The following is a 16253-nucleotide window of genomic DNA, read 5'->3' as shown; positions in this document are numbered from 1 at the left end:
CTAAGAGCGCTTTGAGCTTAGTTTGTAGGGCAGGGCTCGGGGGGGTATAGGAGTTCGAGGGGGATGGGGGTTGGAGGACAAGGGAATAGGTGAGAGGGAACCCCGAGACGGGAGAGGGAGAGGAGAAGGACGGGGAATGGAGGCGGTCACGTCGTGCAGGGAAGAACCCTTTTTCTTCCCTAGTGCCGCTCCGAGGTTGTAAGGTGCTGGAGAGCCGGGGGGAGGTGGGGTCGCTCGGACAGGGGAGGGGGGAGATGGCGATGAGAGCGCCAAAAGGACGTAGGTTTTCTGGTGTTTGGGAGGTTGAGGTCTGGTGGTGGTAGCGGGGCTCGGATGAGGGGGAGATGTGGCCCGAGGAGGGCCATCTACTTAGACACGTCTTCTCTGTGGGACAGGGTTGCTTGGTGAGGGACGAGGGTGAGAGCGGTGCAGTACGAGACAGGGTGAATAGGTTTCCGGAGGACCAACCGTTCAGGTTAGTGGCGGTAAGGGGGAGGCGCCGCGCGGGCTACAATCCTCCCCCTGCGGTTTTCTGGAGGGTCTAGGAGCTGTGTGTCGTGGCAACGCTAACGCTTTCGTGGTTTCGCCGGACTATCCCGGGCCCCTGCAGTGGTGATCGGGCTTGTGCGGGATCCCTTTTCTTTATAAGGCTACTTCTCCCCTGGACCAGCCCAGGAAGGGACAGGTGGTGGAGGTCAGTTGTTTTAAGGTGGTTGCAAGGCGTCTTGTGGTGTCGAGTTCTCTTAGCCTTTCTCTCTTGGAGTTTTTTTGTTGGCCTGTTAGGTATATCAGGAGCCCTCCCCTGCCGGGACTGCCTTAACCGAATTTGTGTTTGTTTGTTTGTTTTCCCTTCGAATCCCGTTTTCGTTGGTGGTGTTTTTGGGGGTTGTTTCAGAGAGCCTTTGACTTTGCCCTAGCTGAGACTTGTGGACTCGCTCTAGCGGGACCTGAGAGCCCTTCGTGGTATATTCAATGCAGCGCCATCCCCGGAGGGAGGGGCTGCGGAGTGGCTGCGTAGAGTGTTGGCAGTCTGAGCCGGGGTCGGGAGCACACAAGACTAACCGACTTGTGCTGTGTGCTCCCGACCCTTGCGCTGTGTTTCGGCTTCGGCCCCCGGCTCTCGCGGCCCACAGTGTAATCTAAGTCATACATGCATACATACATACATACATACATACATACATACATACATACATACATACATACATACATACATACATACATACATACATACATACATACATACATACATACATACATACATGTGTGTATGTTCGTACGCAGGGTCACCTCCGTGTTACGGTTCAGGGGGAGATCATCGAGCAGCAGTTCGGTGAGAAGGAGGTTTGCTTCCGTACGCTGGATCTATACACAAGGTGCGAGGGGGAGTGTGGGGCAGAGGGGTACTTGATCCTGGGGAGGGGGCCCTAGGGGGAGGAGAGTGTGCGTGGGGGGGTGAGGAGGGAGGGGGTGACGAAGGGGAGGGCGGCATAGAGACCCCGGGGCGCGGGGAGCGATGGGAGGAGAAGGGAAAAGGTGGGCGGAAGGGAAGGAGGGAGGGATTAGTTTTCTTGCCTGGCCGCACCTTGAGCAAGGTATCTTCAAAGGGCGCCTGCCAAACCTGCTCCCGGCTCCCGGCTTTTATATACCCCACCGCGTCCAACCGTCTTTGTAACCCCTTTTCCTTCCCCCTCTTTCCCCCCCCAACACACACATGCACGGCTTTCCCCTCTTCTCCAGTGCCGTACTGGAGGCCGCTCTGGATCCTTCCCCCGCCCCCAGGCAGGAGTGGCGGGACCTCATGACCCTGCTGGCTGCCGACAGTTGCGACATGTACCGCTCTATCGTATACCGTACACCGGAGTTTTACGACTACTTTATGCAGTCCACGGCAGCGAGGTGGGTTTGTGCTGTTGGCTCCCCTCCCCTCTCTCCCCCCCACTTTCCCCCATTCGAATATTCAATGTTTCACCCAAACCCCTCATTCCAGTCGTACATTCGTACATTTCCCCCGGTTTTTCATTTTGGGTTAGCGTCAGTGACCGCGCGTGTAATCTCCCTGCCCCCGACATCCGCAGCTGGTTTCGGAGCAGCTGGACTCTTGCACCTTGTCATTCTCCCCCCACTCACCGTAAAACCCCCCCCGGTCCTCTCTTCCTCCCTCACCTCTCCGCTGCTTTCACAATCCTGTCTCCAAGGTTTCTGTCCTGTCTGTCTGTATGTGTGTTTGCATGTGTGTATGTATGTGGTTGTATGTTTCGCAGTGAGCTGGGTCGTCTGAATATCGGCTCCCGGCCCAGCAGCCGCAAGCAGGGGGGCATTGAGACGCTGAGGGCCATTCCCTGGATCTTTGCCTGGACGCAGCAGCGCCTGCACCTGCCCGTGTGGCTGGGTATTGGGGAGGCGCTGGAGAAGGCCGCGGAGAGGGGTGAGGGGGGTGGGGCGAGGGGAGAGGCCCTATGGTGTATGTGTGTGTGTATCCCTGCTCCTTGTTCTGCAGTCCACTTGCTTCCTTCCCCGTACATCTTTAGCGGGTAAAGAAAAGCAACACAGACATACACACATACACACAGACATACACACAGACATATACACAGACATACACACGAACACTCGATGAGTACGCGCAGCCCCCGTTGTACTTTTAACTTGTGCACTTGACGAAACATGGCATGGGCAACTCGCTGCGTAGCTCCAACCCGGCCCCCGGCCCCTACCTTCCCCCTCCGCGGCCCCCCTCCCTGGGCCCCCCCTCTCTTCAGGCTACCAGCCGGTACTTCAGGACATGTACGCCAACTGGCCCTTCTTCACCTCCACCCTCGACCTGGTAGAGATGGTGCTGGCCAAGGCGGATGCCAGGTTGTCCGCCTTCTACGAGCGGACGCTGGTGGAGCCGCGGCTGGCGGACCTGGGAGAGAGGCTGAGGAACCTGTGAGTGCGTGCGTGCGTGTATATATGTATGATGTATGTGTGTATGTATATGGGGGGCCTAGGTGTAAGGTGGGGTGGAGTGGTAGACCGGAATGGTCTGGATACGTAAGTGTATCTGGATACTATTTGTCTGCGCGTGTCCAACAGTCCATTTTTCGGCTGTAACTGTAACCTTCCCGCCGACCCCCACTGACCCATGGGTCGAATGACAACCCGCTCTCCCATTTAACTCCCACGCCCCGCCAGTTTGTCCAAGACCCAGTCCCACATTCTGATCGTCGTCCGCAAGAGCGCGCTGCTGGAGGGCAACACCCCCTCCCAGATGTCTACTCCCAACCTGGATGAGAAGATCCGGCTGAGGAGTCCCTACGTGGCGCCGCTCAACGTGCTGCAGGTAAGTGCGGGGGTGAAGTTGACGGCGGGTGATGGGGAGAGTGAGAGAGGGGTCGTGAGGGGAGGCGGTATCGGGGATGAAGTGGGGAGGGGGCTCGTTGCCGGTAAGAGGCGAGTGTGGGGTAGTGTGGGGTGTGTCTGGGGGGGTTAAGACGAATCACTGATGATTGAAGCAGGTGTGTGTGGGGGGGGTGGGGTGGGGGAAAGCGGGGAGCCCCGGGGGGAGCGATGAAGATGAAGATGGAGACCTCCGGACCCGTTGATCGGACCTCGGGTGGGGGGGATCCGGTCGCACGATCCCGTGAACGTTTACATGGAGGGAGGGATGGAAGGAGGGGATGCGGAGGGGGCAGGAAGGGAGGGAGGCTAACTGGGAGGTTGAGGGGTTTTGGCGCTTACGCGGCGAATCAACCTAGGGTCGCCAGAGTTTCGGTTGGGGTTGGCTTGTGGTGTTGTGTACCTGCTTGAGACAGGGGGGCCCGGTCTTGTACCTGCATTTATTCCCCCCCCTTCTGTCTTTTTTTCGTATATGCTTCCCCTCTGTCCGCCCTGCTTTCTCTTCCTCCACCCGCCGCCTTCCTCTCCCTGCCTCTGTCCGCCCTCGCCATGTCGTTCTCAGGCTCTGAGTCTCAAGGGCCTCCGAAAGTTCCGGGAGCAGGGACATGGGGGTGTGGGTGAGTGTGCGCGGTTGCGGTGTCTGGGATGTGATGTAGGTGGTCTGATCGAGGCGTCGCCGTTCCTCAGCCTGGGGCCCGCTGGGGCCGTAGCAGTTTCAATGATTCCCTTCTTTTTACAACATCCTCTTTTGAGTCGTTCTCCGGGCCCCTGTTCGATTCCCGCAGAGTACAATCCGTCCGACCCGGAGATCATCGATCTTCTGTCCCGCGACCCGCACAAGAAGGGCGACGGCGCACAGCACCCCTACGTGTCCGCGATGGACGACTGTCTGATGATCACCATCAAGGGCATTGCGGCGGGTGAGTGGGTGATAGAGGGGGGGGCGGCGGCTGAATTGGGGAGGAGAGGGGAAAGACTGAAGAGAGGGAGGGGTAGAGAAGATGGATCAGCGGAAGGGAAGGGTACATATGGAATGTAAGTGAGGGGGTCTAGGACTCCCCAAGTTTCTGGATTTTTCTCGTCTTGAAAAGTGTATGTGCACATACCCGTCCCGTTTTACTTCCGCCACCTCTCTCACCTCGCCACTACTCCCCGGTTCTGCGCTCCATGTCGTACAGGCATGCAAAACACAGGGTGAAGTGCAGTGGAGGCGGTGTACGAAGTAGGGTGGGAGAGGATTGCCGCTGCACCCAGTACCCTCGCCTAGTTAATGAGGAGGAGGTGGGCGCCATCAATTGCTGCTACTGCCCCTGCTGCTGCTGCTGCTGCTTGGTAGGGCTCCGTTGCCAACAATAACAACAACGGCAGCAGCAGCCTCACGAAAATGTGTAGTCGCTGGGTTCATGGCTGCAGCAGCTACGGCTTCACCCAGTGGTTGGGTGACGTTGTGGTCCAGCCGGTGGTCAAACTCCCCGTCCCCACCAGGTTGATTTCCTGTTATCTCGGCGTGCGCACTACATGCATGCACGTGTGTTGGAAATGTGTTTTGCGGATGCGCAGCGTCACTAGGTGTTGTGGACCAGGTTTGGGGGAAGGTGAAGGGACAAGGGCAGAAGGAAGGAAGGGGGAGAAGCAAAAGGAAAATTTCAAGGCGGGTGTTTATGGAAGTTGTGTTTTGCAGATCGTCTACTTGTCATTTTGGCTTTGCGAAGCAGGCGGATGTAAATTCGTGTGTGTATTTCCGTGCAGGTTTGCACGAGTGGTCGTGCGTGAGTTTTATGCGTGTACATAGCTAGCATAGTGAGGCCGGCACCTTGACACCGCGGGGCACTCACACTTGCCCTTACCAGCTGTCTCGTGCTGTGCTGCACTGATATTTATGGTCACGGTGTGTTTCCTTGATCTAGGCTGCGGGCGGGAAATGGCTTATGGGTAGGATGACACACAATTCTTGTGTGTGAGTGTGAGAGGGGGAAAGGGGTTGATGAAAACTTCTTCCATCGCACCTCTTCAACTTGTTTTTTTGTTAGTTCGTTTCACCCTTCGTGATTTGGTAATGCGACCTGTGTGAAGTCGGGATGATATTGGTTGTTCTCATCTCTACCCCATCCTTCTCCACCACCTGTTGGCTCTTCTTTGTTTTCCTTCCGTGTCAATGGACAATGCGCCAAAAGGAAGCTTCTGTGAGTGTGTGCATCTCTTCGTAATCATAAGGAAAAGGCATTGGGAGGCCTTAGTAGGACACACACCGACTAAAATCGGTGCCGCTTGTGTATGTGTATATGTGTACGGCCTTTCCTGGCCTTACCTGTGCGTGTAGGTCCTAGCAGTACAGTGGTGCGGCTAGCTCCTTGTGTACTGCACAAAAGAGAGAAAAACGGAGATGTTTGTGGACTTGGGCGCTTCTGCCCTACATCGCATCTATCTACCCTTTTGTACATCCTTATATCGTACATTGTAGATTGCACTGATGAATGGATGGACAGACAAACTCGTAAAGTTAGGTGAAAATAGATACAACTTAATTCTCGAAGGAAATCATTTAGTGTGAAGGTGACTGCTCCACCACCAGCAGCAGCGGCTGCTGCTTGAAAGTGGAGATTGACACAGCATGGCAATCTCCATGCTGTATTGTATAGGTTGTGTGCATGTATATGTGTGTGTGCTACATGATTGGGTGTGTGTGACCCCACACCTGTAGGACTACCCATACGAGCCAAAAGCCAAAGGGCAAGACTTTTGTATCACAATTACAGAAAAGTACCGATCAGCGGATACAGCATTAATTGCTGTATCCTGGGCATATCACAGAATTCTGACATCCACCGATCGATACTTTTCTGAAGTAGTGATACAACAAAGACCTGAAGACCTAGAAGCTACGGAGAAAAGTAAATACCGCGCTATCAGCCCAAACTAGCACTCAAAGGGGATAACTGAGTTGCAGTTAGCCCACATACGTTCACCTGAGGGTGAGAGGGTAAACCTCGGTCACACATACACATGCAATTGGAGACAGCATGTAAGGTGAGGATGCTGGAACGTATGGGCCGGTCTAACCTAACCAGTTAGGCACTTTCCCAAACCTCTTGAACGGAACTGTTGACTCATTCGGCCATGGTGTTGACTTGGCTCAATTCGGAGAGCATCTTTTGGCCCCCTGTGTCTAGCTGTCTGCTGCTGAGGTGCCACTGCCGAAGTGGGTAGAGCCCTCGCATCACTGCTCACGACCAACAAACCTTACACCATCATACATTCCAGGCAAATTCATGTAAGCCACACAGAATGATAGACAGCGCAGTTTGGGGCATGAAATGTGGTACTTAAAAAGAGGTTCCATGAAGGCATGATGCTGCAACACCAGGACCGCATCCATTGGAGTTTGGCGGTAAATCTGGTCATGTCCAATACCCAATTAATCTATGCTCCTGTCTCTCTTAACTGTATTCTCATGGCTCTGCCGAATTTGGCGTGCTTTCTGACAATGCTTTGGATAGTTGAGACGAGAAGCGGGAACCAACTGCCAAGAGCCCTTACACTGCAGCAGAACACAGCGCCAGCCAACCACTGCAGGCCACCAGCCGCCACACCACCACCGCGCGGCCCACCAAGGCCCCCAGCGGGGCGACACACACGCGACAGAACGACACACAACACGTTACCAAAGAACTCCCAGCGATGACCTGATCAAACGCTCGCGAGGCGACCCCTACTTCCTGAACCCTGGGAGATCCCTGACTACAGCCCCCTGCAACAAGCAGCACCCCTCCTGAGCTCCCAAGGCCCTACTACTAGGCTAAAAGACTCGACCTCAAAGAAACCCTCCTGACCCGCCCCTCCTGGCCCACAGGCTGTCCAGCTGGCCCTCAGCGGGCGTCTGCCACTTGCCCACTGGCTGTCCAGCCCCTCAACAGGCGTCAGAACCACAGAGGCAGATGGGTAATCACCCAGCAAGCAGCGCCAGCCACCCTTGCTTTCCAGGATTCGAACTAATCACTCCAGCATAGTAGCATGCTGGAACGATCTGAGAGGTCCAATGCTGCAATCCTGGAGAAGTGAACCGCCATAAGCTGCAGGTCCTCACATGTTATCACCTGCTGCTGAAGCTGGCTCCGGTGCTAGCTGCAGCCTTGACAGCGGCTGCATGCCCATGCATTACACCACAACCCAAAATGCCGAATTAGTGTGAGGGTGCTGTTCATACAGGCAAAATAGAATGAAGCCAATGGGCAGTGGACAAGGATGTTGCCTTGCTGTCACTACTTGCACCACCTAGTTGGTAACATATTTTGATCATCTATCCACAGGGTCATTGTCTAATAGATAGGACCAAGAAATATATCATCTACAGATTGTATGTATAGAAGGTCTATAGGCATCGTCTGATAGAGAGACCTGAAAATAGATGGTCTATAGATGATCATAAATTCGAGAGACAGCTGGTAACTCAGGAGTTGGAATAATATTATTCCCAAGAGGATGGTTGTGCTCCTGACCCTAAAAATTCTATGGAGATGAATGCCATACAAGAGGTACATGTAACTGTAGCCTGTATTCCTTCACCGCTACAGCCATACTTGGCAATAGTACATACATGGTTATGGCCATCCTTGCTGTCTTAATCCCATACATGGCCTGGCCTGTACTGTAAGTCTCCTTCAAAAATGGGAATAATCCTCTTCTGTAGGAGTCTCTGCTATCATACTGCCCCGAAATACCGGGGAAGGCAGGGTTTCGCAGGGTAGCTGCCACGGGCGAAGATACACCCCCCTGTTTCACACATCATACTGCATCCCATCCTGTCACCTCAGATGGATTGCAAGGGGAAACCGATACGTACCTGTACTGGGTCCTCACACGACTTTATCATTTCCATAGTTGCAGTGTTGCTGCCTGCTGATGTCGACACCTGGTTTGCAATACATGGATGGCTTCAACAGTTAGTTAGGGCCATCAAGTCAAAAGAGTGAGCCAAAGTAGTTTTCCAATTCTGGGTGACAACGGTGAATTCTGGGTGAACGAGTACTGTAGCAGCTGGCTGCTGAAAGGCCTCTCGAGATGCTGGTGGTTGTGCTACATGCGTATTTATAACGCCGTACTGTGTACCGGCTGCTACATTCCCCCCCTTTGAAGGGGTCCGTCCCGGGCCCTTAGATATACCACCAGCCTGTGCCTACCTTCGCCTACCCTCAGGCAGTGGGGTGTTCAAGCCCACGTCACGTCGTGCTCCCCTTCATGCACCTAGCCTTCAGGTTTTTCAGTCATAGAGACAGTCCAGTCGGTTCAGCTAATTTTTAATGGTTTTTTTTGAGCGATATTTGCTCACTGAGTCGCCAAACCCGTTTTTCCACTCAAGCGTGATTGGTGGGGGTTGAATCGACGATTTCAGGATCGTAAATTTTCACGAGGTCTCAATACCAAATGTAGCAGCTGGCCGCTGAAAAGGCCTCTCGAGATGCTGGTGGTCGCGCTACGCACGTATTTATAGCGCCGTACTTTGTACGGGCTGCTACAAGTACAGAGCTGCAAACGACCTTCCAACCGTGCAACACCTTCGAGGGCGGGGCTGGACCGAGACAATTCCATGTAGACCTTGACTACCTGCCAACTGACCAGCTAAGCTGTGCGGTGGTGACTGCTCTGGATGAAATGGCTGACATGACAAGCCAGCCCAACACATGGGATGTTTGCCAGGGTCTATGCTGGACACATTCATGCTACAGTAGCACTGCTACTGATATGGAGTTCAAACCCTAAAACCTTAAGAAGGGTGGTGCACCACTGGTGAGTCGACGGTGTAAGATTCCAATCTTACCTGCTTCCGGATGGGCATTGACAATTTGAAGTCATCCTCGTTGAACAGGTGGCCCAGCTGGGTCTGCACTTCAAAGGCATCCGCGTACATCATAGGATCATCGGTAGCAAAGGCTTCCAAGGCCTGTGCTGCCATCCAAGCCATAGGCAGGTCTTCCAACACATCCTTGAACTCCATATCAGTAGCACGAATGTGTCCAGCATAGACCCTGGCAAACATCCGTGTGTTGGGCTGGCTCGTCATGTCAGCCATTTCATCCAGAGCAGTCACCACCGCACAGCTTAGCCTGTCAGTTGGCAGGTAGTCAAGGTCTACATTGAATTGTCTCAGTCCAGCCCCGCCCTCGAAGGTGTTGCACGGTTGGAAGGTCGTTTGCAGCTCCGCGAACTTGGCCTCAAACTCGGTAACCTCCATCTTCTCGGTGGTGAAGAGGGACCAGTGCACTCCTACCTCCACGATCTCAGTCTCACCGTTTTCAGCTACTAGCGGTAATGATTTGGGCCCGTCACACACGATGCGAAAATGGCTGGGCAGCGAGGTCTTGGGAGCAGTAATTCCGCACTTGTACACCTCAGCACCCAGATATGCATGAGCCGCCTCGGACATTTCCGGAAAAAAGTGGAAAAACGAGACGCCAGGAGATTTCCCTGGCTTGCCGCTTTGAGGCCGCAAGATGTGGATGCCATCAGCAGCTGCAGTACTCCGCTGACTGCGGCCATCGACAGCTTGCCCTTTGGCTCGCTTGAAGTTTAGCGGCTTCAGGACGCGGTGCAGCGGAGTGTCTGGCATAGCATCCATGGTTTCCAGCAGTGGATAAATCTGTGGAATTTATTGCAATATATATGGTGGAACATATACTACCTATATGTAGCAGTGTTCAGTCTGCTGCGACCGCAAGCCGGCGCCCGCGGGTTTTGGCTGGTGGCGGGCGTGTAGGGCCCACTTCCTCACATGCATGCGGTCCATTTGCCAGGATTGTTCGCCCAGAATTCACCATTGTCGCCCAGAATTGGAAAAATCGTTTAGCTCATTCTTTTGCCTCGATGGAATGGCTTATGATGCGTTCAGCCTGTGCAGCTTGCAACCGCCGCACCTGTTAGGTCGCGGGCCGTCGCCTTCACTCATTGCATCAGTCCTTGGATCAGTCCTTGGATCAGTTTACTTTGTAATCCACCAGCTAAACCACTAAACCAACTCTCTTTCCAAAGCAGTTGGATTGTGCCATAACGGAAAACTTAATTAAGGACAAGCAGTCACGCAACGACCGCGGCAAAAGTGCAAGATGGCGAGGCACTCGGCACGAAACAGCTAGCGCCGCCTGCTTACGGCAAAACAGACACTCCCACAGCGATAATAATTACTTTGTTTGATGTCCCGGTGATGGCTGTCACCGGGACGAATTAACTGACAAGCCGACCTGAGCCGACAGTCTACCGTTCAGAACCCAACTTTGAAGCTGTAGTCGCTTCTCTCCTGCCGCGTCGAATTCCGAGCCTCCATCGGCTCAAGGCTCGGCTGATGTTGCTGGCTCCAGACTGGAGAAGCTAATTAGAGCAAACGGCAAGACTGCACCCTGGCTGGGATTTGGGCCTCACACTACAGACACTACAGACACGAAGGTGGTAGGCGAACCCGCTGCTCACGCAAGACCCAGGTTCCTGGCCACCGCCGAAAGCGCGATCCACAATCTGGTTTGGTGTAGGGTTTGCTGCACCCTGACATCCGACTGCCGCCGGCCGTGTGCCTTGTGCAGCTCGGCTGGGCCGCCATTGGCTGCTGCCGTACTGTTGCCGCCAATGTGAAGGGTGTGTGGCCTGATGTGGCCTAAAATATCCGAAGCTGCACACTGGCCGATAAGCTGGTCCTTGAAGCAGCTGTACCGTACACATAAGTGCGATAAATGTCCGGTTGGCAGAATTACACGTATTAGGCTGCTGTGGGTTTGGCCGAAGTGTCCCGCCGTCAGCTGCTGGGGGGGGGGTTCCACTGTAGTCCGCCATGACCCTGCGAAGTAAGGGGCCTACATCCCGCAAGTAATAACTGCCAGCGGCGATCAGGCGCTCTGTAAGGGTAACTCTGTAAGGGTAACGAGGCAGTGATAGCGTGTAATATCAGTGAAACCCAACTGGCTTACAGGACGGATTCGCTCCATCAAGATCTGGGCTCTTATCCATGTAAAGAAGAGTAGAAGTACATATTTCTAAACTTTCTCTCACTCGGGAATGATATACAACTCAGGCTTCCTCCCGAATATAAATACTCGTTGCTTAGGAGGCCGCAACAACTTCTGGTGTACGGTGTCCCGGTCGGGACGACCGAGGTGTCACCCCAGCTGAGTGATTGTTCCCAAACAAGGAGCGGTTGTTCCAACCAACGTATCGTTCCCAAGATGTCATCCCCAGACATTTGTAGACTGTTCCTAGACCTGTCTCGGTCAGTCATGTCTTATCCGCGTTGCGATTTAGTATTGTAACGCTAATTCACACTGCAACAGGCCGGCAAGGCCTCAGGACTTCTGCTATCACGCTGTGATGTGCGATGGTATGGGCTGTTGTTGGCCAGGTGTGGAGAATGGTCCCGGCGTCAGCTAAACCGCAAGGAAGGTTAAATTGAACATGTCACACCTTGTGTGCACAGCATTACCGCCGAGAACCCTAGACCCAAATCACCACAACCATCACATTCTGGGATGCAGTTCGCCTCGTGCAGCCAGTTCCCTAGGTCACCAGATTAGGTCTGGAACTGAACTGGAGAAGCCGATTTGGGCTCCTACCCTTCCGCGTATTCATTCCACAACAGTTTTTCCTAGTCTCCCCTTTTTGCCTGTGCTGCAGACGAACCCATCAGCGCCCTAAAGGGCAGGTGGGGGGTGACGGGGGTAGGCCCACGCCCTGTGTGGGCGACCTGACCTGACCTAATCAGTTGCAAGTGGTATGCATGGGCCTGGAGAGGGCGGTTTTGGAGCTTTTCTGTCCTCCCTACTGTCGCCGTAGCGACTACGCAGTAGGAAAGCGGAGGCCTTAGGCCGATTCGTCGTCCGTCTGTAGCCGTAGCGACTACGTAGTAGTCTAGCGGAGGCCTTAGGCCGATTCGCCGTCCCTCCGTCCGTCTCTCTGTCCACCACGTCGCCGGTTCAATCCCCAGCGCGCGAGCGTCTTTTTCTTTGCGCGCTTTTTTTTCTTTTTTTCTTTTTTTTCTTCATATGCTTCATATGCTTCATATGCTTCATATGCACATATGCACATATCCTTCAGATGCACATATGCACATATGCACATATGCACATATGCACATATGCACATATGCACATATGCACATATGCACATATGGCACATCTGCACATCTGCACATATGCACATATGCTTCATATGCACATATGCACATATGCCACATTCGATGTGCAAGCATATGCGATCTGCAAGCATATGCGATCTGCAAGCATATGCCAGATGCGATCTGCAAGCATATGCCACATTCGATGTGCAAGCATATGCGATCTGCAAGCATATGCGATCTGCAAGCATATGCAATCTGCAAGCATATGCCACATTCGATGTGCAAGCATATGCGATATGCAAGCCTATGCGATCTGCAAGCATATGCAATCTGCAAGCAGATGCAGTCTTCTGTTACATAACAGTAATGCCGTACACGCTTAATACACGCTTCATATGCACATATGCACATATGCACCTATGCTTCATATGCACATGCGCACATGTGTTTCATATGCACAAATGCTTCATATGCAAGCATATGCCACATGTGCAGCTTCATATGCTTCATATGCTTCATATGCACATATGCACATATGCTTCAGATGCACATATGCACATATGCACATTTGCACGTATGCTTCATATGCACATATGCACATGTGTTTCATATGCACAAATGCTTCATATGCAAGCATATGCCGCATGCGATGTGCAATCATATGTGATCTGCAAGCATATGCGATCTGCAATCATATGCGATCTGCAAGCATATGCCACATTCGATGTGCAAGCATATGCGATCTGCAAGCATATGCCAGATGCGATCTGCAAGCATATGCCACATTCGATGTGCAAGCATATGCGATCTGCAAGCATATGCGATCTGCAAGCATATGCAATCTGCAGCATATGCTGCATTCGATGTGCAAGCATATGCGATATGCAAGCCTATGCGATCTGCAAGCATATGCAATCTGCAAGCAGATGCAGTCTTCTGTTACATAACAGTAATGCCGTACACGCTTGATACACGCTTCATATGCACATATGCACATATGCACATATGCTTCATATGCACATGCGCACATGTGTTTCATATGCACAAATGCTTCATATGCAAGCATATGCCACATGCGATGTGCAATCATATGTGATCTGCAAGCATATGCGATCTGCAAGCATATGCGATCTGCAAGCGTATGCGATCTGCAAGCATATGCCACATCCGATGTGCAAGCATATGCGATCTGCAAGCATATGCGATCTGCAAGCATATGCCAGATGCGATCTGCAAGCATATGCCAGATGCGATCTGCAAGCATATGCCACATTCGATGTGCAAACATATGCGATCTGCAAGCATATGCAATCTGCAAGCATATGCCACATTCGATGTGCAAGCATATGCGATATGCAAGCAGATGCAGTCTTCTGTTACATAACAGTAATGCCGTACACGCCGTACATGCCGTATATGCCGTACATATGCACATATGCACATATGCACCTATGCTTCATATGCACATGCGCACATGTGTTTCATATGCACAAATGCTTCATATGCAAGCATATGCCACATGCGATGTGCAGCTTAATATGCTTCATATGCTACATATGCACATATGCTTCAGATGCACATATGCACATATGCACATATGCACATATGCTTCATATGCACATATGCACATGTGTTTCATATGCACAAATGCTTCATATGCAAGCATATGCCACATGCGATGTGCAATCATATGTGATCTGCAAGCATATGCGATCTGCAAGCATATGCGATCTGCAAGCATATGCCACATTCGATGTGCAAGCATATGCGATCTGCAAGCATATGCGATCTGCAAGCATATGCCAGATGCGATCTGCAAGCATATGCCACATTCGATGTGCAAACATATGCGATCTGCAAGCATATGCGATCTGCAAGCATATGCAATCTGCAAGCATATACCGCATTCGATGTGCAAGCATATGCGATATGAAGCATATGCGATCATAGCTATGCAATGCTACGCTATGCTACGCTATGCTACGCTATGCTACGCTACGCTACGCTACGCTACGCTACGCTACGCTATGCTACGCTATGCTACGCTATGCTACGCTATGCTACGCTATGCTACGCTATGCTACGCTATGCTACGCTATGCTACGCTATGCTACGCTATGCTACGCTATGCTACGCTATGCTACGCTATGCTACGCTATGCTACGGAGCTACGGCCCACTCGCGCGAACAGCGCGCTCTAGTAGTAGTCTAGCGGAGGCCTTAGGCCGATTCGCTGTCCGTAGCCGTAGCGACTACGTAGTACTCTAGCGGAGGCCTTGGGCCGAATCGCCGTCCGTCCGTCTGTCCATCTGTCCACCTCGCGCCGGTTCAATCCCCGGCGCGCGCGCGTCTTTTTTTTGCGCTCTTTTTTTTTTCTTCGTATGCTTCATATGCTATGTTTCATATGCTTCATATGCACATATAAACATATAGGACCACAATTCGATGCGCGCTTCAAAACGCGCTTCCGCGTCGGAATGAATGCCGTACGCGCTTCATACGGCGCGATTCGCACAGCTCTAAACACGCAATTCGACGCGCAATTCAACGTACAAGTAGCCGCGGAATTCGACGCGCACTTTGGCGCATAATTCGATGCGCGCTTCATATGAATGCCGTACGCGCTTCATACAGCACGATTCACACAGATCTAAATGCGCAATTCGATGCACAATTCAATGTACAATTAGCCGCGGGATTCAGCGCGCGCTTTGTCGCACAAGTAGCCGCGGAATTCGACGCGCACTTTGGCGCATAATTCGATGCGCGCTTCATATGAATGCCGTACGCGCTTCATACAGCACGATTCACACAGCTCTAAATGCGCAATTCGATGCACAATTCAATGTACAATTAGCCGCGGAATTCAACGCGCGCTTTACCGCATAATTTGATGCACGCCTCAAAACGCGCTTCCGCGTCGGAATGAATGCCGTACGCGCTTCATACAGCACCGTTCTTCACTTTTAAGCTTTGGTGCTTCTCGCAATTCCCCTTGTCACTGTGCCGAAATACTTTCGAGTTTTTTGCTCCTTCTTTTCGCTTCTTTCGCCTTCTCCGCCGTTGACGAGCTGATATTCTTAACGGCTCAATTAGTATACGTGTCCACCTCGCACGTGTTCGCCTCGTGTTCGCCTCGTTAGATCATTAGGTCTTTATGGCAGATCGGCCTCCTTCGAAGCGGCTTCGGCTCGGTTCGCTTGCAGACGGGTTCCGTTGTGGGAGAACACGTCCGTTTAGTGATTTGTGCACTGACCAAGCACCTCAGCAGCGGCAGCATGCTGCATCACAGCAGACAGCCGCGCCAGCTAATTCAAGGGGGTCCGCAGAGGGCCAGCAAGCGGTTGCTGCTGTCGATACGCCGGTGGAGGAGCAGCAACAGGCTGCTGAACCTTCTGCTGCGGAATTACAGGCTAAATGGCGACGGCAGAAAGCTGCACAGCGTGCCGCAGCCCCTCCTGAGTTGCGGGTGTTGCAGCGCCAGCAGGATGCTGCACGGCACGCAGCTGCACGTGCCGACCCGGAGGTGGGGGCGCAGCTGCGGCTGTATAACACTGCACATCACGCGGCTGCTCGTACTGACCCGGAGGTGAGGGCACAGCAACGGCTGCATGACACTGCACAGCATGCCGCTGCCCGTGCTGATCCGGAGGTGAGGGCGCAGGAGCAGCTGCAGAACACTGTGCAGCGTGCCGTTGCCCGTGCTAATCCCGAGGTGAGGGCGCAGGAGCAGCAGCGCAACACGGCCCAGCATGCGGCTGCACGGCAGGTGCAGCAGCAG

General features: G+C 52.9%; 3 protein-coding genes across 3 annotated transcripts in view; 2 read left to right on the top strand and 1 right to left on the bottom strand.

Moving 5' to 3' along the window:
• Window positions 1-4420, top strand: part of VOLCADRAFT_59445 (uncharacterized protein) — a gene marked incomplete at both ends in the record, with an annotated part of 14144 nt that extends 9724 nt beyond the window's left edge. Inside the window, 7 exons of the mRNA XM_002949469.1 lie at window positions 1285-1376; window positions 1741-1899; window positions 2265-2428; window positions 2763-2931; window positions 3178-3325; window positions 3944-3992; window positions 4167-4420. Of these exons, the coding sequence (XP_002949515.1) occupies window positions 1285-1376; window positions 1741-1899; window positions 2265-2428; window positions 2763-2931; window positions 3178-3325; window positions 3944-3992; window positions 4167-4420 (1035 nt within the window). The remainder of the gene's footprint in view (window positions 1-1284; window positions 1377-1740; window positions 1900-2264; window positions 2429-2762; window positions 2932-3177; window positions 3326-3943; window positions 3993-4166) is intronic.
• A 1867-nt stretch (window positions 4421-6287) lies between these two features.
• Window positions 6288-9985, bottom strand: VOLCADRAFT_89825 (uncharacterized protein; the record flags this gene model as incomplete). The annotated part of the gene is made up of 3 exons (XM_002949352.1): window positions 6288-6347; window positions 8222-8290; window positions 9197-9985. The coding sequence occupies 3 exons, from the start codon at window positions 9983-9985 to the stop codon at window positions 6288-6290; spliced, it is 918 nt and encodes a 305-aa protein (XP_002949398.1).
• Window positions 9986-11585: 1600 nt separating this feature from the next.
• The window catches only part of VOLCADRAFT_89824 (uncharacterized protein), a gene marked incomplete at both ends in the record, with an annotated part of 35308 nt that continues 30640 nt past the window's right edge, over window positions 11586-16253 (top strand). Inside the window, 4 exons of the mRNA XM_002949468.1 lie at window positions 11586-11629; window positions 12031-12058; window positions 15999-16061; window positions 16125-16187. Coding sequence (XP_002949514.1) covers window positions 11586-11629; window positions 12031-12058; window positions 15999-16061; window positions 16125-16187 — 198 coding nt within the window. The remainder of the gene's footprint in view (window positions 11630-12030; window positions 12059-15998; window positions 16062-16124; window positions 16188-16253) is intronic.

The sequence above is a fragment of the Volvox carteri genome, assembly GCF_000143455.1.
Source record: "Volvox carteri f. nagariensis unplaced genomic scaffold VOLCAscaffold_14, whole genome shotgun sequence".
In the NCBI taxonomy this organism is placed as follows: Eukaryota; Viridiplantae; Chlorophyta; class Chlorophyceae; order Chlamydomonadales; family Volvocaceae; genus Volvox; species Volvox carteri.
The sequence above is the reverse complement of the archived record's forward strand: the minus strand, read 5'-3'. Positions and strand labels throughout refer to the sequence as shown.